At 41.7% G+C, this 26,276-nt stretch overlaps 2 protein-coding genes across 3 annotated transcripts in view; both read left to right on the top strand.

The window, feature by feature from the left end:
• Positions 1-26,276, top strand: part of rad54b (RAD54 homolog B) — a 196,868-nt gene that overhangs the window by 18,521 nt on the left and 152,071 nt on the right. The gene's annotated exons all lie outside the window — the stretch shown is intronic.
• fsbp (fibrinogen silencer binding protein) lies at positions 7,838-14,639 on the top strand. Its single transcript, XM_078540761.1, has 2 exons — positions 7,838-8,988; positions 14,024-14,639. The coding sequence occupies exons 1-2, from the start codon at positions 8,588-8,590 to the stop codon at positions 14,595-14,597; spliced, it is 975 nt and encodes a 324-aa protein (XP_078396887.1). The 5' UTR covers positions 7,838-8,587; the 3' UTR covers positions 14,598-14,639.

The raw sequence follows: 26,276 nt of genomic DNA, 5'->3' as shown, positions 1-26,276 counted from the left end.
CGTGATAACATAGGAAAAGATTCATACAAAACCAGCATAAGCAATTAATCTTAAATTAGAAATAGTTGATCTGAACACTGCAGAAATAGTGCTGCTCTCCACTCTGTCTTGGAGCATATAGACCAACGTGCAACTCTGTCTGTAGCACATTGGAATTGAAATTTCTTCTTGGTAGAGACAAAGTAAAATGTGATTTTATGTTTTTGCGCAATGTTTGATCATTTTGGTAGGGCACATACATGATCTAAAATTTTTCCTACATTTCACCTTTTACTTCTATCCTCTACCATCAAAAGGAAAGCTCATAAATCACTATCAAAAATACTCTTTTACGAATGGAAGATATTTCTCTGGTTCAGCCTGGAAATACAGTGGGATGAGAGATCTAACATTTCCCTGCTGTTAGGAAGATATAATAATTCTCATAATATTATTGGAATTTATTGTAAAGTAAGGTAATAGTGGGTGTGTGTGTGTGACTTAATTGAATTAAAGGCAGCTGGTCTGAAGGCTTTGATGTATTAGAAGATGAGCTAGGTTTGAAATGTTAAGTAGGTAGACATAAGTGTAAAGGAAACATTTGCATTTTAAATAAACCAGACTAGATTGATTTCAAAGGAGGGGTGAAATCTGTCACCTAGCCAGGTGAAGTTCAGAAACAGTGTGTTTATTTTTCCTAAAGATTACTGGTAAAATTGGTACTATGAGAGATTTTTATTCTCAGAGAGGTAAAGTCCAAAAACATAGTGAAACAATGGGAATTTGTATTCAAAGGGGAAAATATGTATAAAGGAGCGAAGGTTCTGTGTAAGGGCATGCATTTTATGATCTAACAAGTGTGAAAAGCCTTCAGCATCTAAGCCTCAAGCTGCTGTCTACAAAGAACTGAAGTTAAGAAAACTCATTTTGAATTGGATTGTTCAGGGTATCATTTTTTTGCCTGGGTCTTTTAAAAACTCATTTTGAGTTGGATTGTTCAGGGTATATTTCTTTGCCTGGGTCTTTTAAAATCTATGTGCCTTACTGTTGCCTTACTGAAAGTGTAACTGAGAGTTAGATTAGCTAGGGGATTTAGAAGTTATCATAGTAGTAATTTGTAGATCTATGTATGTACATAAAATCATTTCTTCCATTAATAAAGGTTTAATTTAGTTTTGCAAGAAACCTATAAGCCTCAGTGGTCTTATTACAACTGACTTCAAGGCACACATCTTGAAATTTATACAAATTGCAAAACAGTTGAGGCAGTTGTTTCAAGTTTCCCTTTGGGATTTGAGCAGCTCAGCATGAAACATCAGCTGTGCCATAACACCTGCATTGTGGCACTGTATTTTGGCACTTCAGAAAAGCCAGCACCTTTTTGCCATTTCTAAAGTTTGGGTTCAATAGAAATAATAGAACCTTACAGCCAGCCCAGTTAGGGTGGTTTGGCTTTTGAGGGGAGCAGCAATTGGTAAAAGTTTGTTTCCTTCAATCATTGATATATTGCTTACATACATAAAAGCTTATAATGCTAAACTGAAAATATTTGTTCTTTTATGCTCTGATAATTCTCTAGTTTGTAAGATTGGATGGATCAAGGGTATATCTTTTGAGGATAATGGTGATGCTGATGGTTTTAAAAACAAGCTCCTGAGGAGAGGAAACCGTTTCCAATATAGTTAGCGAGGCAAAAAAAAACTTGCATTTATATACTGTAGTGCCTTACACAACCATTGGGGGAGGTGGTGGTGTAGTGGTATTGTCACTGGATGAGCAATCCAGAGACCCAGGGTATTGCTCTGGGGACCTGGATTTGAATCCCGTCATCCCAATTTGAATTCAATAAAAATCTGGAACTCTCAGTCTAACATGGCCATGAAATCATTATCTATTATCATTAAAAACTCATCTGGTTCACTAATGTCCCTTTAGGGAAGGAAATCTGCCGTCCAGTAGATGTGACTTCAGGCCCACAGCAAAATGGTTAACTGCCCTCTGAAATGGCCTAGCAAGCCACTCGGTTGTATCAAACTGCTACAAAGTTTAAAAGAAATGGAACTGGTTCGACCACTTGGCATCAACGTAAACGACAAAGGCAAACTCAGCCCTGTCGACTCTGCAAAGTCTTCCCTCACCTGGGGGCTTGTGCCAAAATTGGGAGTGCAGTCTCACAGATGAGTCAAGCAACAGCTTGATAGTCATATTCACGGAATCACACTTACAGGTAATGTGCCAGGCACCACCATCACCATCCTTTGGCATGTCCTGTCCCACTGGCGGGACAGACCCAGCAGAGGTGGCGACACAGTGGTATATAGTCGGGAGGGAGTTGCCCTGGGAGTCTTAGACATAGACTCCGGACCTCATGAATTCTCAGGGCATCAGGTCAAACATGGGCAAGGAAACCTTCTGCTGATTACCACATATCACCCCATAGCTGATGAATCAGTACTCTTCCATGTTGAACACCACTTGGAGGAAGCACTGAGGGTGGCAATGGCGCAAAATATATTCTGGGTGGGGGACTTCAATGTCCATCACCAAAAGTGGCTCGGTAGCACCACTACACATTGAGCTAGCCAAGTCCTAAAGGACACAGCTGCTAGACTGGATCTGCGGCAGGTGGTGAGGGAACGAACGAGGGAAAAACCTATTTGACCTCATCCTCACAGATGAGGATCTCGTCCTGTAGATGCATCTGTCCATGGTGGTATTGGTAGGAGTGACCACTGCACAGTCCTTGTGGAGATGAAGTCCCATCTTCACATTGAGGGTATGCTCCATTGTGTTGTGTGGTACTACAGCCATGCTAAATTAGATAGATTTTGAACAGATTTAGCAACCAAAGACTGGTAATCCATGAGATGCTGTGGGCCATCAGCGGCAGCAGACTTGTACTCAACCACAATCTGTAAACTCATGGCCTGGCATATCCCCCACTCTACCTTTACTACCAACCCTGGTTCAGTGAAGAGTGCAGGAGGGCATGCCAGGAGCAGCACCAGGCATATCTAAAAATGAGGTGTCAACCTGGTGAAGCTACAGCTCAGGATTACTTGCATGCCAAACAGCAGAAACAGCATGCGATAGACAGAGCTAAGCGATCCCACAACCAATGGATCAGATCCAAGCTCTGCAGTCCTGCCACATCCAGTTGTGAATGGTGGTGGGCAATTAAACAACTCACTGGAGGAGGAGGCTCCACAAATATTCCCATCCTCAATGATGGAGGAGTCCAGCACATCAGTGCAAAAGATAAGACTGGAGCTTTTGCAATAATCTTCAGCCAGATGTGCTGAGTGGATGATATATCTCTGCTTGCTTTGGAGGTTCCCAGCATCACATGTGCCAGTCTTTAGCCAATTCGATTCATTCCACATGATATCACGAAATGGTCGAAGTCACTGGATGCTGCAAAGACTGTTATGACGTGGCAGATGATGTGTGCCAGGTGGATCAGATCCACGGGTCAGTCACTACTGTTTTGAGATCCGTGCCCTGATTTTAGAAGTAATAAGTCTACCATGACGTCAGAAGTTTTTAGAAAACTAAACTAAACATTTCATTAACAAAATAAAAGATTTCAAGCACATACATAGGTGTACAAATTACTACTGTAATAACTCCAAAACCCTTAATTAAACTGGCTTCCAGTTACACCCCGGTTAAGGCAACAGTAAAAACAAATAGATTTAAACAGACCCAGGCAAAGCCACACAATACCCTGGGCAGTCGAATTCAAAGTGGGTTTTCTCAGCTTTGATTCCTGTAGACCAACTGTAAGCACAGAGGCTGGAGTCTTTTCACACTTGTGTTAGATCTTAGAATGTCTTCTGCTCTTACACCATTCAGCTTCACCCCCTTTATACATGTTTCTCCCTTTTTAATGCAAATTCCATTGTTCCAATATGTCTTTGGAACTTTACCGTTCTCACAATATAAATCTTTTGTAGTACTAATTTTATCAGTAACCTTTGGGAAAAATAAACACACTGTTTGGCTCGGCTTCTTCTGGCTAGGTGTAACGTCTTACCATCTCTCTGAAATTCAAACTAACCTAATTACTTAAAAATGCAACTGTTCCTTACACCTCACATTCTAAAACTTCAGCCATGTTTACTTATTTAGCATTTCAAACCTAGCTTCTTGTTGATAACTCAAAGCATCCAGGCCAGCTGTCTCCAATTGAATTAAATCTCTCACTCGTGTGTACATACATACATACCAGTACATTACGTACATACATACATTCCAGTACGTTACATACTTACTCACTCCAAACCCCACTATTAACCTACCGGTACAATAACAATATGAGAAGAGTTATATTTCCATGATAGAGCCCTGATAATATTCCAGGAATAGTACTGAAGACTTGTGCTCCAGAGCTTGCCACACCCCTAGCCAAGCTATTTCAGAACAGCTACAACACTGGCATCTACCTGGCAATGTGGAAAATTACCCACAGGTATGTCCCGACCACAAAAAGCTGGACAAATCCAACCTGGCCAATTACCGCTCCATCAGTCCACTCTTAAAGTGGCAAAGTGATGGAAGGTGTCTTCGACAGTGCTATCAAGTGGCACTTGCTTAACAATAACCTGTTCACTGATGCTCAGTTTGGGTTCCACCAGGATCACTTAGCTCCTGACCTCATTATAGCCTTGGTTCAAACATGAATCAAAGAGTTAAACTCCAGATGTGAGGTGAGAGTGACTACCCTTGACATAATGGCCACATTTGACCGAGTGTGGCATCAAGGAGCTGTAGCAAAACTGGAGTCAATGGGAATCAGGGAATCAATCTCTCTGCTGGTTGGAGTCATACCTAGCACAAAGGAAGATTGTTATGACTGTTGGAGGTCAGTCATCTCAGTTCCAAGACATCTCTGCAGGAGTTCCTCAGGGTAGTGGTCTGAGGCCCAAACCTTCTGCTTCATCAATGACCTTCCTTCTATCATAAGGTCAGAAGTGAAGATGTTCACTGATGATTGCACAATGTTCACCATCCGTGACTCCTCAGATACTGAAGCAGTCCATGTCCAAATGCAGCAAGACCTGGACAATATCCAGGCTTGGACTGGCAAGTGGCAAGTAACACTCATGCCACACAAGTGGCAGGCAATGACTATCTCCAAAAAGAGAGAATCTAACCATTGTGCCTTGACATTCGATGGCACTACCATCACTGAATCCCCCACTATCAACATCCTGGAGGTTACTATTGACCAGAAACTGGACTGGACTAGCCATATAAATACTGTGGCTACAAGAGCAGGTCAGAGGCTAGGGATCGTGCATTGAGTAACTTGCCTCCTGACTCCCCAAAGCCTGTCCATTGTCTACAAGGCACAGTCAGGAGTATGATACAATACTCTCCATTTGCTTGGATGAGTGTAGCTCCAACAACACTCAAGAAGCTAGAAACCATCCAGGGCAAAGCAGCCCGCTTGATTGGTACCCCATCCACAGACATTCATTCCCTCCACCACCGTCGCACAGTGGCAGCAGTGTGTACCATCTATAAGATGCACTGCAGAAACTTACCAAGGTTCCTTAGGCAGCACCTTCCAAACCCACAACTGCTACCATCTAGAAGGACAAGGGCAGCTGACACATGGGAGCACCACCACCTGGAAGCTCCCCTCAAAGCCCCACACCATCCTGACTTGGAAATATATCACCGTTCCTTCACTGTCACTGGGCCAAAATCCTGGAACTCCCTAACAGCACTGTGGGTGTACATACACCACATGAACTGTAGCAGTTTAAAAAGGCAGCTCACCACCACCTTCTCGAGGGCAATTAATGAGGGGCAATAAATGGCTGGTCTAGCCAGTGACACCCACATCCCATGAATGAATTTTTAAAAAAAGTCCCAAAGCGCTTTATAGTTAATTAAGTACTTTTGAAGTCTCTGGTGTAATGTCGGAAATGCAGTGACTTATTTGCGCACAGCAAACTTGCACAAACAGCAGTGTGATAATTATCAGATAATTTCTCAATCAACATCACAAAAAAACAGATTAATATTGACCAGGACACACGGGCTAATTCCGCTGCTTTTGTTTGAAGTAGTTCATGGAATGTTTTATGTCTACCTGAAGAGGGCTGACAGGCCCTCGGTTTAATATCTCATCTGAATGTCAGCACTTCAAACAGTGCAGCACTTCCTCAGTACTGCACTGGAATGGGACCTGAAGCCACAACCATCTAATTTTTGAGGCAGGAGTGCTACCAATTGAGCCATGGCTGAGACAGGGGAAGGGAAGTTGGGTAGTCAAAGGAGTTGGAGGTGAGGATGCAGGAGGCTGGGAAGAGGAGTTTAAAGACAGTTGGTAGTGGATAAGATCCAAAATTTAAATTTCCAATTCCCCTTCCAGGATGATCTTGTGTGTGATTTTTGGAAGAGGAAAGTGAAAGCCAATCGTGTTTGGTGGTCCAGCCAGATCTGGTGACAGATGGTTAAACTAGTTTTGCACGAGATACATTCAAGTTCATGCCTGTTGGATTTGAGGGAGTTTAAATCGGCATTCTAACAAGTGAATCAATCTTGACAGGAGAGAGTAAAGGTTTTGCTGTGGGCAAGGGCATCAAAGGAAGTAATTAAACAAATCGATAGCTGCAGAAGCATTGCTGCGATTGGAAGGCCAAAGGGCTAGGCAGTTTGGATTTAAATAGTGCATTTCTAATTGACTTTGAGGAAGTATTCAACGCTGGGTTGGAGGCCTGGAAAAACAGTCAAAATGACTAGATATGGGAGCTTTATAATGTCCCTTTATGAAGTCCGTCAGAAAAATCTTGAAGCGCTTCACAGTCCAAGAATTACTTTTAGAGTGCAGTAACTGTTAATGTTCAGACAAAGCAGTGGTCATTTTGCACTGTGACCCCATAAAAAGTGGTGAAATGAATGAACTTTTGATTTCCTTTTGGGATGATATTGGCTGAGGGAGCAATATTGGCCAGAACACAGACTTTCTTCAGTACCATCTGTTCTTTTAATGTTCACCTCAAACTGCGAACCTGTTTGTTAACATTTTCTCCAAAGGACAGCACCTTTTCAATAATGCAGCACTCCCTTAATGGTGCATTGGAATGGCAGTTTAAATTACGAACTTACTCTTCCGGTTTGAGATTCAAACCACAACCTTCCAACTCCAAAAGTGAAATTACTTCAGCTTGGCTTATTTGGCAGTACATAAAACAGGAGAACCATTTGTAATGTTTCTTACAGTAGCATCATTCATGGCTGATTTGATAATATCTGATGGAATTTAGGTTTTGTTGTGAATATTTTTCATGAGACATGCCTCTTTTAAATGATACAATTGTGTATATGTAATACTGTAGCATATTTTAAATCTTTTGTAAAATCCAATTTTGCTGCCTTCCTCACAAATACCCACTTTTCTTTTTGAAGCTTTGTTAGCAACATTTCTGCTCAATCACTATTTGAGGGTCATGGTCTATAATTATTACCAGGATGCAATTATCATGGATTGTATCTATTGAGATGTCAGCAGATGGCAATATGGTGACATCTCTAACTCTGTATCAGTATTCTGACTGGTACCCTATATAGATTGGGTTTAGAAATTAATCTTTCACAATCTACCCCCTGAGTATTGGTGCAATCTTACATAAAAAGTGGCATATGCTATTAAACAATTGCCAATCTTACAGATTCATAAAATATTCTGGGGTATATTTCATTCAAATCATGAAAAACTAAAATTTTGATAGAGTGGGTCTGACTGTTTTTATAAGCTGTTGTGTGGGTTTCATGGTTTCAGCTTTCAGGCTGTTTTCGTTGCCAAAAGATCTGTCTTTCAACTTGCGTTAACATTTTTTTCCAGATTTTTTTTCAACGTGACTTTGAGAAATTTTTAAAAACGTTATTGATTTGGTGGAAGCTGTACTACGGCAGATTATTTAAATTTATTGAACGGAGTACAACCAAGCATGATAGAGGAAGTGAAGTTCCTTGATTGACATCAGAACTAGCATGGGGAATGCAAACAACACTAAAAGCTCCACAGCAGGATTACTGGGGCCCTGTCAGGGATCAGTATACAGACTGTAGAACACTCATGCATACTGTTATTTAACAACAACAATAATTCTTTGTTCATGGTTTGATGTAAATTTTCCCATTTCAAACATAAAGTCGAGACTAAGTTTGTCTTTGAAGTTAAAGCTGTAGTTTTTAGCAGCTACACTATCTGACATAAAGATCAGGCTAATTTTGGTTATGTAGGTTTCTGTGTAACAGAGCAAAATGATAGCTTTAGAACACCTGCATCTTTGCACTGGGATTCTTTTGCTAATGTTTTCAAAACCAGAAAAACAGATCAGATAACAAAACAGTCCAGCATTTGATTGGTCTCAGCATCAGGGGCTTGCACAGTCTCATTTTAGTCTAAAGCCTTAAGTAGGTCAGGCCTAGCTTAGCCAGCCTGCAGATGATCAGCTGCAGATGATCTCTGGATGAAGTCAAGCTGAAAGGAATTTCTGTGAACCCCTCCTGATAGGCGTAGGCCTAAAAAGGCTGGCCTAGTTAAGCTTCAGCTTATAGTGAAGGCTTTGCAGTCAGTCTGAAGTTTGTGATGTGCTCTACACAAAATATGCTAGGAAAAAAATCAAATCGATCCTCAAATTTTACCATATATGAAAAGATTGATCTGCTAAAACTTGTACGGCCTCACATCAAAGTCTTGGAGGTTCATAAGAATAATCAAGCTATAATTGTTGAAAAAAATCGTTGCTGGGAAACTATAGCACAGCAATACAATGCTGTTGGAGTGGATCGCCCTCCTCGTAGCGCACAGGCTTTGCGAACACTATATAAACGCATTAAAGAAAGTGCTAAACAAGAGATAGCCAGGAGAGAACAGCTGCATCCAGACTATAAAGGAAACGTCTCTGAGCCAACCAGAAGAATTCTAGAAATGATTCCTCACATTTTCCAACCGCTTTTGAAGGTGATAGACCCCGACAACTTACAAAGGTAAGGCTATGACATTTTACGGACTGTAATAAAGTATTTTTTTTAAATGCTCTTTACATAAGGCTAGTGTTCAGAACTCATTATTACAATGGCCACATTATCCATGTCTCTGGAATTGGGAAGATATGATCAAGTATAGCTGAAGTTTTGGTGAGACAACCAACATAAGGAAATAATTCAAATTCTAACTTCGGACCTTGATTTCAGTTAGCCGAGTGCTTGCCCCCTCATTGGGTTGCAAGTTTAATACTCTGTGCGGTGCACTGCGAATAATTGCTTACACTGAACTTTGGGTAACATAGCAGTTCAGAAATCAGTCAACTGCTAAAGTTCAAGATAGTCACTGAACATTTTCTGCAATTGTAATCAAATAAGATAGCCACTAACAGATCTTTACATAAAGTGTGGTGAGATGTGGAACTCTGCCACATGGAATGGTTGATGCAGATAGCACTGATGGATTTAGAGAAAAGCTTGATGTATGGATAGGGTGCGAGGGATAATTAGATTTGGAAAGCTTGTGTGGAATATAAATACTGGCATAATGGCCCATTTGTGCATTGATCTTTCCGATGTTTAAATGGAGAAAATTCTGATGACACAGACAGTGAGGCGTCAGCAAAGGTGGTGTGAGGAAGAGCTCGGAGCTATCACCATACATATGGAAGTTGATAGCATTACTACAGAAGATGTCACCGAAGGGCAGCGTTGATATGAGAAATATAAGAGGGGGCCCAAGGGAAATTCTCAGGAGATAGTGGTGCCTAAGTGAAAAGGGAATTGCAGGAAATGCTTCAGCTACGATGGATAGGCAAGAGTAGTCCCACTTATCTGGACAATTGAGGAGAGGTGTTGAAAGAGGATGGCACGCTCAGCCATGTCAAAGGCTGCAAAGAGGTAAAGAAGAAGAAGAAGGACTGTGTACTACTATTGCATTCACTGGATGTTGGGGCCATTTTGGGGTTTTGGCCTGATTGAGAGGTTCAAATAGAGTTACTGGGAAGATAGGCACAGGTACATACATTCAAAGACTTTGAAGATGAGTGATAGTTTGCAAGGATAGAGTGGTCAAGGATGGGATGTTTGGGGAAGTGGTGACGACAGTAGATTTAAAAGGGAAAGGGAACTGATGTAGCATGGAATTCAAGCAAAGAAGTTGGATGGTCAGTACTTTAGTTGAATAGGTCAGCCAGGAGTTAGGCCTTGTCACAAGATGAGTATGAGGGGAAATACAAGGGGAACAGGAGAATGAAAAGTTATTGGGCTGGGTAGGAATGTGGAGTTGAGGTTAAAATTAGATCAGCCATAATCTTTTTGAATGGCGGAGCAGGCTCGAGGGGCCAAGTGGCCTATTCCTGCTCCTAATTTGTATGTTCATATGATGTGGGTTTGGGGCTTGGGCACGTAGAAACTTTGGGATATGCATGTCTTGGTGGGCAAAGAAAAGAAGAAATGAAAACAAAACGCTAGAAATACTCAGTAGGTACACAGTTAATGTTTCAGTTCAATGACCGTCAGGAGGAAAGATGGGTTTTGGCAGAAGCAGCTCAACAGATTGTATCTAAAAAAATTCATGAAAGTGCTGCACTTATTGGAAGTGAGGGTGGAGGGGCCAAGGGAGAGGAGTTTAAAGAGATGTTTTAGTATTGGAGAAAAGCTGGGGTTTTCTTTGCATTCCAGGATGATCCTGAACTTGCGGATTTTGCAGAAGAAAGCAGTGCCTGATGATGCATGTTGTTGTCCAGCCAGATCTGGCCAAATCATGTATGAGCCTAATTTCTCTGAGCAGGTAGCAGTGAGTCACCTTCTTGAATGGCTGCACCCCCTGTGGTGCAGGTACTGCAGGAAGGGAATTCCAGGATTTTGACCCAGGAATAGTGAAGGAACAGCGATATAATTCCAAGTCATGATGTTGTGTTGCTTGGAGGGGAAATTGCAGGTGGTGTAGTCCCTATGCCTCTGCTGCCCTTATTCATCATGGTTGCAGAGGTCATGCGTTTGGAGGATGCTATCTAAAGAGCCTTGCTGAGTTGCTGCAGTGCATCTTGCATACGGTACACACTGCTACCACCTTACGCCGGTGGTGGAAAGTGCAAATGTTTAAGGGGTTATGATGGGGTGCCGATAAAACGGGCTGCTTTGTCCTAGATGGTGTTGAGCTTCTTGAGTGTTGTTGGAGCTGCATTCATCCAGGCAAGTAGAGGGTACTCCATCACACTCCTGACTTGACCCTTATAAATGGTGGAAAGGCTTTGGGGAGTCAGCAGGTGAATTGCTTGCCTTGGAATTCACCAAGGCTCCTTCGACAGCACCTTCCAAACACATGACCACTACCATTTAGAAGGATAAGGACAGCAGAACACCACCAGCTGTAAGTTCCCCTCCGAGTCACGCACCATCCTGACTTGGAAATATATCGCCGTTCCTTCACTGTCGCTGGATCAAAACCCTGGAACTCCCTTCCTAACAGCACTAACACCACATGGACTGCAGTGGTTCAAGAAGGCAGCTCATCATCACCTTCTCAAGGGCAACCTGGGATGGGTAATAAATGCTGGCCCAGCCAGCGAAGCCCACATCCTGTGAATGAATAAAAAAAAAATTCCCAGTTACTGACCTGTTTTTGTAGCCATAGTATTTATATGGCTGGTCCAATTCTGTTTCTGATCAATGGTAACCCTTACAATGTTGATGGTGATGTACATCACATTTACTCATTTGTGTGATAGGCAGAGCATCTATTTGGCATGACGGCAGCATCCCACTTGTGTTGCTACTACATAGTAGCAGCGTGAAAGGGCTAGTTGCTCAAAGTTTTGAGATATCTTACTTTTCCAGGGCGATGTGAGGTAGTCTGGGCACTTTTTGGATCTGAAATAGGCCTATTTGTGAGTGTGTATGATGCACAATGAGCAATGAAATGATTAGGGTAGTCATTATCCCACAGGAGAGCTTTGATGTACCCTATTTCGGCATCAACTTTGCATGGTGAGCAAATGGCTTGGGCCCGATTTACAAGATTGCCAATAAGACCAATCTTATAGCGTGTGAGGTTGTAGGAGTCCCAACGTGTATTTTGACCTATGAAGGTACGCTCAAACCCATGTAATTAATATATATTAAAAAGAGCAGTGGTGGCAATATTGACTACGAGGGAGCACACTGTATACCTTCCTCCAATCTGAAAAAACATGCCATCAACAGCAATATCTTTGTCAACCCTCTCCATTACTTTTTCAAAGAATGTGATTGTTATTAATCAAACCTGATTTCCCTTTAACAAATCCATGCTGACTTTGATTTGTACTTTACCAAATGCCAGTTAGTTTTGTCCCAGGTATTGTGTATCAAAGTTAGCCTAATTGACCTGCAGTTGCTGGGTTTATCCCTCTTTTTTAAATAGATTAACATTTGTAATCTCCTTGTCCTCTGGCAAAGTCCCCAAGTCCAAGGAGGATTGTGGTCACAACCTCAATTTGCAATTTCTATCCATCCTTCCCACCCTCTGATGTCGTCCATACAGACTAGGTGACTTTGCTACTTGAGGACTGCCAACCTGTTATTCACTTTTGGTGGAAAGAATAGAAAAACAAAACATTTTTTTAAATGTTGAGGAACTATTAACTGTTGTTCAGAGAGATTTTGGTATCCTTGTATATAAAATACAAAAAGCCGGTGCAGCAAGTAATTCGGAAGGCAAATGGCATCTTGGCTTTTTTTGGAAGGGGGCTGGGGTACAAGAGTGAGGAAGCTTTGTTGCAATTGTACAGATCTTTGAGATCACACCTGGAGTACTGTGAACTGTTTTGGTCTTTATATATAAGGAAGGATATACTTGCCTTGGAGGCAGTGCAACTCAAGTTCACCTGTTTTGGACAACTCCTTCATCTCTGCAATCAGTGAGGAGAGTTTGAGTAGAATGGACCCATACATTCTGGAGTTCAGAAGAATGAGAGGTGATCTCATTGAAATGTATAAGATTCTGAGAAGGCTTGACAGGATAGATGCTGAGAGGCTGTTTCCCATGGCTGGAGAGTATAGTACTAAGGAGTATAATCTCAAGATAAGCAGTCGACCATTTAAGAATGAGGTGAGGAGAAATTTCTTGACTCGGTGGGTGTGAATCTTTTGGAATTCTCTACCGCAGAGGACTGTAGACACTTACTAGTTGAGTATATTCAAGGCTGAGATCGATAGACTTTGGACAGTCAGGAAATCAAGGGATCATGGGGATTGGGGAGGGGATATGTGTAGGGAAAGTGGAGTTGAGGTCCAGGATCAGCTGTAATCTTAAATGACATCAGTGATGAGTTGTATGGCCTATTCATGTTCCTATGTTTAGAAGAGATAGAATTAGGATCCCAGGCTCCAGTGCTTGCTATTTCACTGCCTGCTGACATAAACCTATGGGTTATCATTATAGGATTAGTGCTGCATGACTGATTTCACAACCTATCATTATCATGGTGGGGTGCCTGTCAGTTCACAGTTTGACTGACAGCTCCTAGTACTTATAAAAGACTTTGAAGTAGGATTATGAATACAAGTGCTTGTTTTTATAAGGGATTAAAGCAAGTTAAATGTAGCATGGGTTTTTATCAATGAGAGTTTTTTTTTTGAAACAATGAATTTATAAATATACACTTAGGATAATGGAAGAAAAGGAAAGGGGAAAAAAAATCTAATATTAGACCATTGAATTTACATGGGAATAGCACAGGGCTGAAAAAAGGGAGTAGGGAGTTGAGCTGCAACTAAATGCAGTAGACTTAAAAGGATAATTAAGAGTATAGTAGCAGAATGTACAACTTGACTTTTTATGAAAAATAGTGGGAAAATGATGGCAGCTTAGACGACAAAGACAAACACTTATTTTACAGGCTCAATATTGTTGATTGTTCATTGGGCAATTTGTGTGTTCTTTAATTGTATTTCAGTCACCTGGCATTCAGCTTCATTGTAATTTTTTTAATACAATAAATTCAGAGCCATGAGAAATATTGTACCAATGTTAACTGTATAATCTTTTCTTCAGGCCTTGTGGAAGTTCTGCTTCTGAACAAGATTCATGTGTGGAACAATCTACTAGCGTGTACCCACAACCTGGAACCTCAGGCTATCAGTCTCATTCCTGTCATGACTGGATAACGCCGGAGTCAGAACCTGAACATGAAGAGAAACCTCCTCCGTTATTAACTGTGCTATCACAGCCAAGTGAAAACTTGCAGCAACAGAAGAAAACAGAGATTCAACAGGCCACTAATGGCTCTGCCTCACCTTTTTCATCTTGTGGGGAAAGAGTATCGTTAACGCCATCTCCTAGACCTGCAAGAAGGGAAGATGTTTTGTTCAGCCACCATCAGCACCACAGAGGTGCCCTGCACCATGTCGCCAGCCATGATAATGGAGAAATGCAATTAATGTCAGCAGAGGAACATGAGATAATTATGGAAAATCAAAGAAAATTTGGACTCTATCTTGATGAAAAAAGAGAGAGCCTTAAAAGAAAGCAAGCGTTAGAGGAAAACCTGTTAAGGGCAAAAATCAGAGTGGAAGAATTAAAGGCAGCAAGACTGCAACAAGGCTTGCCAGCTCTCCAGGAAGCTTAATGTTTGTAAATATTTGTCTCGATTAAAATCAACTAAAAGCAATGCTTATGCGCTGTGAATTTTGATTCCAAAGATTTTGTTAATGCCGCAATCTGCCAATGAACACTAAGTTGTCATCACATTAGTTTTAAAATGTTCGACCAGATTTTGGCTAAATTTAATAATTGTCCAACACTGATTTCTATTTAAAAATGAAAACTTTTTGAACTCACAAATGAAATGAACAGCAATTTTAATGTGTTTTTGTCCTATTCTGACCAAACCTCAAACCTGACACCCTTATCAAAAGTAGGGTTTGCTTGGAAAATGGGCTTGGCACATTTGATGAATGTAGGGTGCAATGAGAGTTTCAATCTTAGCTTTCAGGAAAGAATTTCTGTAATAAATATCTGAGAGCATCTCGTTAGAACTTTAGAATGCAATGACTTAGAATTCCTTCTCCAGTTTCATGTAGAATTTGTTTACTTGAACAGCTAAGAAACATAGAAAATAGAAGCAGGTTCTTCGAGCCTGCTCTGCCATTCAATATGATCATGGCTGATCCTCTATTCCAACGTCATACTCCCGCTCTCTCCCCATGCCCATTGATGCCTTCAGAGTCCAGCAATCTATCTATTTCCTCCTTAAATATATTCATTGACTTGGCCTCCACAGCCCTCTGTGGTAGACAATTTCACAGGTTCACCACCGAGTGATGATGTTTCTCCTCATCTCAGCCCTAAATGGCCTACCCTGAATCCTGAGATTGTGACCCTTTGTTCTAGACGCCCCCAGCCAGAGGAAACATCAGCCCTGCATTCAGTCTATCCAGCCCTGTCAGAATTTTATACATTTCAATGAGATCCCCTCTCATTCTTCTAAACTCCAGTGAATACAGGCCTAGTCAGCCTAATCTCTCCTCATACAGCAATCCTGCCATCCCAGGGATCAGCCTGGTGAACCTTTGCTTTATATGGCAAGTATATTTTTTCTTAGGTAAGGAGACCAAAACTGCTCTTAACACTCCAGATGTGGTCTCACCAAGGCCCTGTATAGTTGCAGTAAGACATCCTTGTTCCTGTACTCAAATCATCTTGCAATGAAGGCCCACATACCATTTGCCGCCTTAACTGGTTGCTGCACTTGCATGCTTGCTTTCAGTGATTGGTGTACAAGGACTCCCAGGTCTCTTTGTACATCAACATTTCCTAATCTATCACCATTTAAATAATACTCTGCCATTCTGTTTTCCCTACCAAAGTGGATAACTTCACACTTATCCACGTTATACTGCATCTGCCATGCATTTGCACTCAACTTGTCTAAATCGCCTTGAAGCCTCTTTACATACTCCTAACCACTCACATTCCCACCTAGCTTCATGTTGTCAGCAAACATGGAAATAGTACATTTGGTTCCCTCATCCAAATCATTGATATATTGTGAAGAGCTGGGGCCCTAGCACTGATCCCTGTGGTATCCCACTAGTCGCCACCTGCCACTCTGAAAAAGACCTGTTTATTCCTACTCTGTTGCCAACCAATTCTCAATCCATGCCAATATATTACCCCCAATCCCATGTGCTTTAATTTTGCACACTAACCTCTTATGAGGGACTTAATCAAAAATTTTCTGAAAACCCCAAAACACCACATCTACTGGTTCTTCCTTGTCTATTCTGCTACTTATGTCCTCAAAAAAACTCCAGTAGGTTTGTCAAACATGATTTCCCTTTAATAAATTGATGTTGACTTTGTCTAGTCCAGTTGATATTTTCTAAGTGTCCTGTTATCACATCCTTTATAATAGACTCTAGCGCTTTCCCTACCACTGGTGTTAGGTTAACTGGTCTGTAATTTCCTGCTTTTTTTCCCCCCTCTTTTTTTAAATAATGGGGTTATATTTGCCACCCTCCAATCTGCCAGGACTATTCCAGAATCTACAGAATTTTGGAAGCTGACAACCAACACATCCACTATTTCCATGGCCACTCCTTTAGTACCCTGGGGTGTAGATTATCAGGCCCTGAGGATTTATCAGCTTTCAGTCCCATTAATTTCACTAGCACTTTTTTTTAGTAATACTAATTTCCTTCAATTCCTCCTTCACACTAGACCCTCGATTCTCTAGCATTTCTGGAAAGTTATTTGTGTCTTCCTCTGTGAAGACAGAACTAAAGTAGCTGTTTAATTGCTCTGCCATTTCCTTGTTTTCTATTATAAATTCTCCTGTTTCAGACTGTAAGGGACCTACATTTGTCGTCACCAATCTTTTTCTTCTTACATACTTATAGAAGCTTTTACAGTCCTCTTTTATGTTCCTTGCAAGTTTCCTCTCTCACTCTACTTTTCCCCTCTTAATCAATCTCTTGGTCTTCCTTTGCTGTATTCTAAGCTGCTCTAATCCTCAGGCTTGCTGCTTTTTCTAGCAACTTTATGTAACTTCTCTTTGGATCTAATGCTCTCCTTAATTTCTTTTTGTTAGCTATGGTTGGGGCACTTTTCCTGTTGTGTTTTTGTGCCAGAAAGGAATATATAACTGTTGTAATGCATACATGCGTTCCTTAAATATTAGCCATTACCTATCCACCTTTTAATGAAGTTTCCGCCTTTTAATGAAGTTATTTATCTACCAATCTATCTTAGCCAACTCACACCTCATACCTTCGTAGTTTCCTTTGTTTAGATTTAGGACCCTAGTTTCAGATTGGGCGACTTCACTTTCCATCCTAATGAAGAATTCTATCATGTTATGGTCACTCTACCCTAAAGCACCCCATACAACAAGATTATTAATTAACTCCTTCTCATTGCACAAAACCAAATCTAGGATTGCCTGTTCCCTAGTTGGTTCCTCGACGTACTGGTCTAAAAAACCATCTCACACACACTCCAGGAATTCATCCGCCACAGTATTATTGCTAATCTGGTTTGCCCAGCCTATATGTAGATTAAAGTCACCCATGATTACTGCAGCACCCTTGTTATATGCATCTCTAATTTCCTGTTTGATACCATCCCCTACCTTACCATTACTGTTTGGAGGCTTATAGACAACTCCCACTAATGTTTTCCGCCCCTAGTTGCTTCTTAGCTCCACCCAGACTGATTCTACATCTAGATTTTCTGAACCAATATCCTCTCTCACTATTGCACTGATTTCAACACCACTTCCTTTTCCTTTTTGCCTGTCCTTGCTAAATATCAAATACCCTTGGATATTCAGTTCCCAACCTTGGTCACCCTGCAGCCATGTCTCTGTAATAGCAATCATATCGTCTATTAATACATCTACTTTATTGCGAATGCTCTGTGCATTCAGATAGTGCCTTTAGACTTGGCTTTTTACACATCTTTTTTGTGCTATGGCCCTATTTGCTGCTAGCCCATGTTTCTTCTGCCTTTCACTTTAGCTTTTTACTTTTCTGTCTTTCATTGCTATCTTTGTTTCTCCCTCTTCTGTCTCCCTACTCAGGTTCCCATCCCTCTGCCAATCTAGTTTAAACCCTCCCCCCACAGTACTAGTAATTACCCCTGCGAGCATATTGGTTCGGGTGCTGCTGGGGTGCAACCCGTCCAGCTTGTTCCATCTTCCATAGAATCGGCCCCAATGCTTCAGAAATTTAAATCCCTCCCTCCTACACCATATCTCTAGCCACTCATTCATCTGGTTTATTCTCTTATTCCTGATCTCGCCAGCTTGTGGCACTGGGAGTAATCCTGAGATTATTACCTTTTGAGGTCCTGCTTTTTAATTTATTTCCTAGCTCCCTATATCCTGCTTGCAGGACCTCATCCCTCTTTTTACCTATTTCGTTGGCACTGATATGGATCATGACCTCTGGCTGTTCACCCTCCCCCTTCAGAATGTCCTGTAGCAGCTCAGTGACATCCTTGACCCTGGCACCGGGGAGGCAACATACTACCCTGGTATCATGACCGCGGCCGTAGAAACGTCTATCTGTTCCCCTCTCCTTTTTCTCCCCCACCCCGTGCAGCTGAGCCACTCATGGTGCCACGGACCTGGCTCTCGCTGCATTCCCCCAGCAGTAGCCAAAATGGGAAATCTGTTAGAGAGGGAGATGGACCATGGAGGCTCATGCGCTACTTGCCTAGTGTCTTTACTCTGTTTGGCGGTCACCCATTCCCTTTCTGCCTGTGCATTCTTTACCTGCGGTGTGACCACCTCACTGTACGTGCTATCCACGAAGATCTTAGCCCTGCATATGCTCCACAGTGACTTCAGCCGCTGCTCTAGATCCGAAACACAGATTTCAAGTAGCTGCAGCTGGAGACACTTCTTGCACATGTGGTCACCATGGACACTGGAAGTGTCCCTGACTTCCCTCATTGCACAGGAGGAGCATTCCACCTGACCGAGCTGTCCTACCATGACTTCCCCTTAAATTACACCCTTTACTTTTACTTCCTCTGGTTTAGAGAATATTAAGGACCGTAGGAATACTCACCAAGTCCTACTTACCAAGGCCGCTGCTTTTCTTTCTGAGGAAAGGTAGAAAATGAAAGGATCACCTTCCCTCTTCAGTGAATTCGCTTGCTCGCTCACTCACTCCCTCCCTAAGACAGCACTCGGTGCAGACAAAGCAGCACTGTAGATGGCCTGCTTTTATGCTCCCTGAATCTAGCAGTCCAAGACCGCTCTTGTAGCCTTAAGTTAATAATGGTGCTTGTACAAACCAAAAGTTCCTGGTGGGCAAATTTATAAAATTAACCCAGTGTTTGTGAAAATAAGTCAGTTAGGTTTTTATTTATTGAAACTACAGCCAATATTTATGGGCCAATATTACACAGTTGCCACTCCTCCATTATCAGAAGAATGGGCGAAATTTTACAGCAGTGGGATTTTACGTTCTGGCCAAAGCCAATGAAGTTTAGAATGTCTCACCCCATTTTACGGCCCTGTCCACGCCGAAACGGGGCCGTAAAATTCTGCCCAATGAGTTTTTTTTTTAATTTATTCTTTCACAGGATGTGGGGATCTCTGGCAAGACCAGCATTTGTTGCCCATCCTGAATTGCACTTGAACTGAGTGGCTTTGCTAGGCTATATCAGAGGGCAGTTGAGAGTCAACCAAATTACTGTGGGTCTGAAGTCACATGTAGGCCAGGCCAATCAAGGATGGCAGATTTCCTTCCCTAAAAGACATTAGTGAACCAGAACTTTTTACACTAATCAATGATAGCTTTGCAGTCACCAGGACTGGGTTTCAATTCCAGATTTTTATTAGTTGAATTTAAATTCCATGCCATGGTTGGACTTGAACCCATGTCTCCAAAGCATTAGGCCGGGCCTATAGATTATTAGTCCAGTTACATTACCATTATGCCACCATCTCCCATCAAGTCTGTCTAGTCTACCTATTGAGTCTATTTGGAAGTCCACTATCAAGTCTCAAAAATACAATAAACTGTATTTTGGCTCAGTGCACTTTTTGATATTGTTAATATTTGTTTCTTTTCAGAGTCTGTACCTCTGCCTTTCAAGTCACCGCACTTCGCTTCAAAAACTCCCTTGTTCACAGTGTCTTCTCCACTTGCTGCCCTATGTCCAAGCTTCTTGTCCTTTTGTTTGGTGTTGCCTTAGATTTTTTTGAGCAGCCTTTCATAACCTCAGGAGAAGATATGCTGTTTACCAGAGTTCTCTGCCAAAGTTAGGTGGCTAATCAGAGGACCCTGATCCCCCCTCACAGGGGAAATTCCTGTGGTTGCACATGTTGCCACCTACTTACATACCACCTTTGTCTTTGAATCTCTATAGTACCTCCCCAAAGCACTGAGACTACCCTCAGCAGAGTCACCAATGGTCCATAAGATGTAAGAGCAGAAGTAGGCCATTCGGCCCATCAAGTCTGTTCCGCCATTCAATGAGATTATGGCTGATCTGATAATCCTCAACTCCACTTTCTTGCCATTTCCCCATAACGCTTGATTCCCTTATTAAAAATCTGTCTACCTCAGCCTTGAATATAGTTAACAACCCAGCATTTACAGCCCTCTGTGGTAAAGAATTGCACAGATTCTCTACCCTCAGAGAATAAATTCCTCCTCATCTCTGTCTTAAATGGGCGACCCCTTATTCTGAGATTACGCCTTCTGGCCCTAGACTCTCCCAGAAGAGGAAACAACTTCTCAGCATCTACCCTGTCAAGCCCATAAGAATCTTATATGTTTCAATAAAGTCGCCCCTCATTCTTCCAAACTCCAATGAGTACAAGCCCAACCTACTCAACCTCTCCTCATAAGAAAATCCCTCCATGCCCGGGATCAACCTAGTGAACCTTCTCTGGACTGCCTCCAATGCCAGTGTATCTCTCCTTAGATAAGGGGACCAAAACTGTTCACTATTCTAGGTGTGGTATAACTAGTGCCTTTATAGTTTTAGAAAAACTTCCCTATTTTTACACTTCTTTCCCTTTGAAATAAAGGCCAACATTCCATTTGCCTTCCCTATTACCTGCTGAACTTGTATATTAGCTTTTTAGGATTCATGCATGAGGGCCCCCAAATCTCTCTGTGCTGCAGCTTTCTGCAGTCTTTCTCCATTTAAATAATATTCAGCTCCTCTATTCTTCCTGCCAAAATGCATAACCTCACATTTTCACACATTATATTCCATCTGCCAAGTTTTTGTCCACTCACTTAACCTGTCTATATCCCTCTGTAGACTCTTTGTGTCTACACTACTTGTCTCACCACTTGCCTTCCCACCTATTTTTGTGTCATCCGCAAACTTGATGATAGTACATTAACTTCCCACATCCAAGTCATTATTATATATTGTAAATAATTGTGGCCCTGGCACAAATCCCTGTGGCACTCCATTAATTACAGGCTGCCATCCTGAAAATGCCCCCCCTCCGTATCCCAACTCTGTCTTCTATTACTTAGTGAATCCTCTATCCATGCTAATAAAGTACCCCCAACACCATGGGCTCTTATTAAGTAGCCTTATGTGCGGTACCTTATTGAACGCCTTTTGGAAATCTAAATATATTACATCTATTGGTTCCCCTTTATCTATCTTGCTTCATACCTCCTCAGGCATGATTTCCCCTTCATGAAGCCATGCTGACTCTGCTTGATTATATTATGCATTTCTAAATGCTCTGCTATTACATCCTTTATAATAGACTCTAACATTTTCCCAATGACATGTCAGGAGATCCTTGCTCATTGAGAACAAAATCCGATAAATAGACAGCAATGCAGTGATGTCAAGGAGTCAATACTAGTAACAGAAAGGTAATGTAGATGAGAAAAGAGGAGCAAGGATGGAACCTTAATGTGCACACATTAGGACTGTAAAGAGGGAAGATAAAAAAATGAAGAAAAGTAAGATGAGCAAGGATCTCCTCCAACTCAACGTCATTAAGATCTCCAAAACCTCTGCATTTCAGTATATGATCCCCTACCTAGCTGGCAGCTACATCAGATTCTGCTCAATATGCCTAGTCTTTATGTTCCATTTGAGCTGACCCCACAAACCCCACATCTTTGTTATTACAAGATTACTTAGTCCTCTGTCTATAACATAACATAAGTAACAACACCCTTCTGTCCCAACCTCGTCTTTAGTGAAACCTTTTTATCCACCTCAGTCACACCAAACTCAAATTCTCTGGGGTTCTGTGTGATAGCCTCTTCAGGTTTTTCCATTTATGCAAACGTACGGAAAATACAGGCTGGCACATTGAACCTGTCCTGTCCAGCACCATTTAACTTAGGCTGTCTTTTCCAGTCCCTCCCAGATGCATGTCTTACAATATTCTGGGAGAGGCAAAAACTGTAGAGGCCAGTTTAGGAAAAAAGGTCCAGGGTAAAAGGAACTCACCAAGACATGCTTTGACAGAGCTACATTGTTGAATTGTTAAATTATATTTTCAAGTTTAAAGAACATAAAAAATTGGAGCAGAAATAAGACTATTCAGCCCTTCGAGCCTGCTCTGTCATTCAATACGATCATGGCTAATCTCCTCAACTTTCAGGATGTTCTCTATCTGCATCTTTAGCTCCTCTGATATTTCTAAATATGAATCTCTGGATAATTTTAAAATTAAATTAAGATTTCAATTACACCATAATTTCATCCTCACTTTTATTTGTAAACATTGGAACACAAATGGGACTAAAAGCTGACAAGTCCGCTGGACCTGATGGCCTGCATCCTTGGTCTTAAAAGAAGTGGCTGCAAAGATAGTGGATTAATTGGTTGTAATTTTCCAAAAGTCCCTAGATTCTGGAAAGGCCTCAGTGGATTGGAAAACTGCAAATATAACACCTGTATTCAAGAAAGGAGGGAGACATAAAGCAGGAAACTATAGGCCCGTTAGCCAGTCAGAATCCATTATTAAGGAACTAGTGGCAGGATATTTAAAATATCCTAATACGATCAGGCAGAGTCAACATGATTTTATGAAGGGGAAATCAGGTTCAACAAATTTGTTCGAGTTCTTTGAGGCTGTAGCAAGCAGGATGGATAAAGGGGAACCAGCATATGTTGTAATATTTGGATTTCCAAAAGACAATTGATAAGGTACCACACAAAAGATTACTACACAAGATAAGAGCTCATGGTTTTGGGGGTGATATATTAGCATGGATGGAGGATTGACTAACTAACAGGATACAGAGATTGGGTCATTTTCAGGTGGCAACTGTAAGCACTGGGATGCTGCAGGGATCTGTGCTGGAGCCTCAACTATTTGCGATCTATATCAATGACTTTGGTGAAGGGACTGACTATTGTAGCCAAATTTGCTGACACTACAAAGATAGATAGGAATGCAAATTGTGAGGAGTATACAAAGACCCTATAAAGGCATTTGGATAGGTTAATTGAGTGGACAAAATTTTGGCAGATGGAACATAATGCAGGAAAATGTGAGGTTGTCCACTTTAGCAGGAGTAATAGAAAAGCAGAATATTATTTAATTGGAGAGAGACTGCAGAATGTTGCCATGGAGAAGGACCTGGGTGACCTTGTACATTAATTACAAAAAGTTAGTATGCAGTTACAGCAAGTAAATAGGAAGGCAGATGAGATGTTGGCATTTATTGCAAGGAGAATGGACACAACAAGTAGGGAAGTCTTGCTACAGCTGTACAGGGCATTGATGAGACTGCACCTAGGGTACTGTGTACAGTTTTGGCCTCCTTACTTAAAGAAGGATATGCTTGCATTGAAAACAGTTCAGAGAAGGTTCACTCGGCTGATCCCTGGGTTGAAGGGGTTGTCTTATGAGGAAAGATTGGGCATATACTCACCAGCGTTTACTAAAAAGAGAGGTGGTCTTATTGGAATATAATATTCTGAGGGGGCTTAATAGGCTAGAGGTTGACGGGATGTTTCCCCTCATAGGGGAATCTAGAACTAGGGGTTGAGTTTAAAAGTAAGGGGTCTCTCATTTAGAACGGAGATTATGGAGGAATTTCTTCTCACAGAGGGTTGTTAATCTTTGGAATTCTCTTCCAAAGAGAGTATGGAGGCTGGGTCATTGATTATATTCAAGGCGAGTCAGATAGAAATCTGAGGGTTATAGGGGGCTCGGCAGGAAAGTGGAGTTGAGACCACAATCGGATCAGCCATGATCTTATTCAATGGCAGAGCAGGCTTGAGGGGCCAAATGGGGCCCTACTCCTCCTGTTACTTATGAATTTATGATTTTTGGCAGCTCCCCAAGTTCATGAACAGGGATACTCTAATAAGACAATGCATTCCATCATTCTCATCCCTTTTTTTAAAAAAGGAACAGCAACTGCAACCTCTTCACACAAGATATCAGCTGTGTATGCTCCAGAAAGTTACTTTTGGGGGGGGGGGGGAAATGATGCTTTTGGAAGCTGCATTTTAGCACCTATTTGTTGTATATAACTGGGGGCAAATACTAAATAAACACAACTGTATCTCTCAGAAATCAGCAGCTCATTTTAATCTTTTCTGTCTCATGTTTGCAACTAGACAGAAGTAATGTCAGATAAGCTCCAATTCCACATTGAGCCTATCAAGTAGCTGCAGCTCCATCTTCCGAACTATGTGGTTGATCAATATTGATCAAACTCCAGTACAAGTGAAGAAAGTTTTTTTTTTCTCTTGTACAAGCTGAAAACATGGGTGGTACGACCAGGTGAGGAGAGGTAAAATGGCTTTCCTCTTTTCTCACTCCTTGATGACGCAACAGTTTTTTTTCTAAAAGAATGATATGTTTGCCAATTCAATGAGTATTTATGTACTGTAACTATAAAGACAGATTTCCTTGAGTTTTTAAAAAGAAAAGCGAATTGTATTTTTTGTACTTAACCCAGTTTGAGAAAAATAATAAAAACGCTCCAGCTTTCACGCATGCGCGCGTGCACACACGTGCACACACACATGGATTACAAAGTGGGAGGATAGATTAAGCAATTTAAAGTGCAGTAAAATTTAAAGGGTATACAGCTATTGAAGGTTGGTGACTTGGCTGGCCTCAAACTGAAATCTGAAGTCCTTCTGGGTTCCACGTTGAGGTGGTTTAAAGATGTAGACGGATGATTTATCTGTTCTTCTGGAGACAACAGCTGCTGGGTTGAGTTCTGCTTTTTCAAAAAAGGTCTCTCTGCGGCACATGGCTAGTCAAAATCAGCAGACGGGGTTCAAAACTTGCAAGTTGTATGGAGCAAGTGAGAGGGAGGAAACCCATTCCGGTTCTTGCTTCTTCACTGTCTTATTTGCTTGTGCAGCGAACAAGGTGCTGAAACACTTTAAGGGTTATCTGGCTTGTTACATGACACTCTCCAACTGCCCATGACCCAAACATGCTCATGGCTAGTGGATTCCAGTTGCCTGGCTTATATGATTAGATTACATCTAAGCAAATTCCTTTCATAGTCAGATTGCTATTGTCCAAGTGATTACGTCTACTGGTTTGCTCCCACCCAGTTGAGTACCCAGGTGATTTTTTTGGATGCTTCACTCATGGGGAAGGAGATATCATTCATATATATTCATACTCTTTCAGGGCAGTTGTTCCTTGTGAGTCTTTGCAGACAGGTTGTCTCAATTTCCATGGCTTTGGAATGTAGAAGGTACAGTGATACAAATGGTCAGACATCTTTGAATGTGATTTCAGGTCATTGGAATGTGGCTTTAGTCTTTTTAAAAACTCAGTGGTTTCCAGCCAGTAAAGTCATAAAGTCAATTTTTATAAAGTGTGGCTTCATAACGATGGGTTTAAAATCTGAGTCAGCTTTTAAAGCTGATACTTGGCGTATGTCAAGGGCAAAACACAACACTGGCTAGAGTTATTTTTATAATCTTTAGAATTGTCTTCCTAAACGGAGTTGGTGTACTTGGTGACCACTTTGGTGCCTTTGGAGACGGCGTGTTTGGCCAATTCCCCCGGCAGCATGAGGCGGACGGCGCTCTGGATCTCCCGGGCCGAGATGGTGCGGCGCTTGTTATACTGAATGAGGTGCGACGCCTCGGAGGCGATGCGCTCGAAAATGTCGACAACGAAGGAATTCATAACGCTCATGGCCTTGGACGAGATCCTGGTGGAAGGGTGGACCTGGGTCAGCACCCTGTACACGTAAATGGAATAGCTCTGCTTGCGAGATTTTCTTCGCTTCTTAGGCGGCTTCTTGGTGACTTTAATCAGCGACTGTTTCGACGCCTTGCAGGACGCACCGCCCTTCGTCGCAGCCGC

This window comes from Cetorhinus maximus, chromosome 4 (assembly GCF_964194155.1).
Source record: "Cetorhinus maximus chromosome 4, sCetMax3.hap1.1, whole genome shotgun sequence".
In the NCBI taxonomy this organism is placed as follows: domain Eukaryota; kingdom Metazoa; phylum Chordata; class Chondrichthyes; order Lamniformes; family Cetorhinidae; genus Cetorhinus; species Cetorhinus maximus.
The sequence above is the reverse complement of the archived record's forward strand: the minus strand, read 5'-3'. Positions and strand labels throughout refer to the sequence as shown.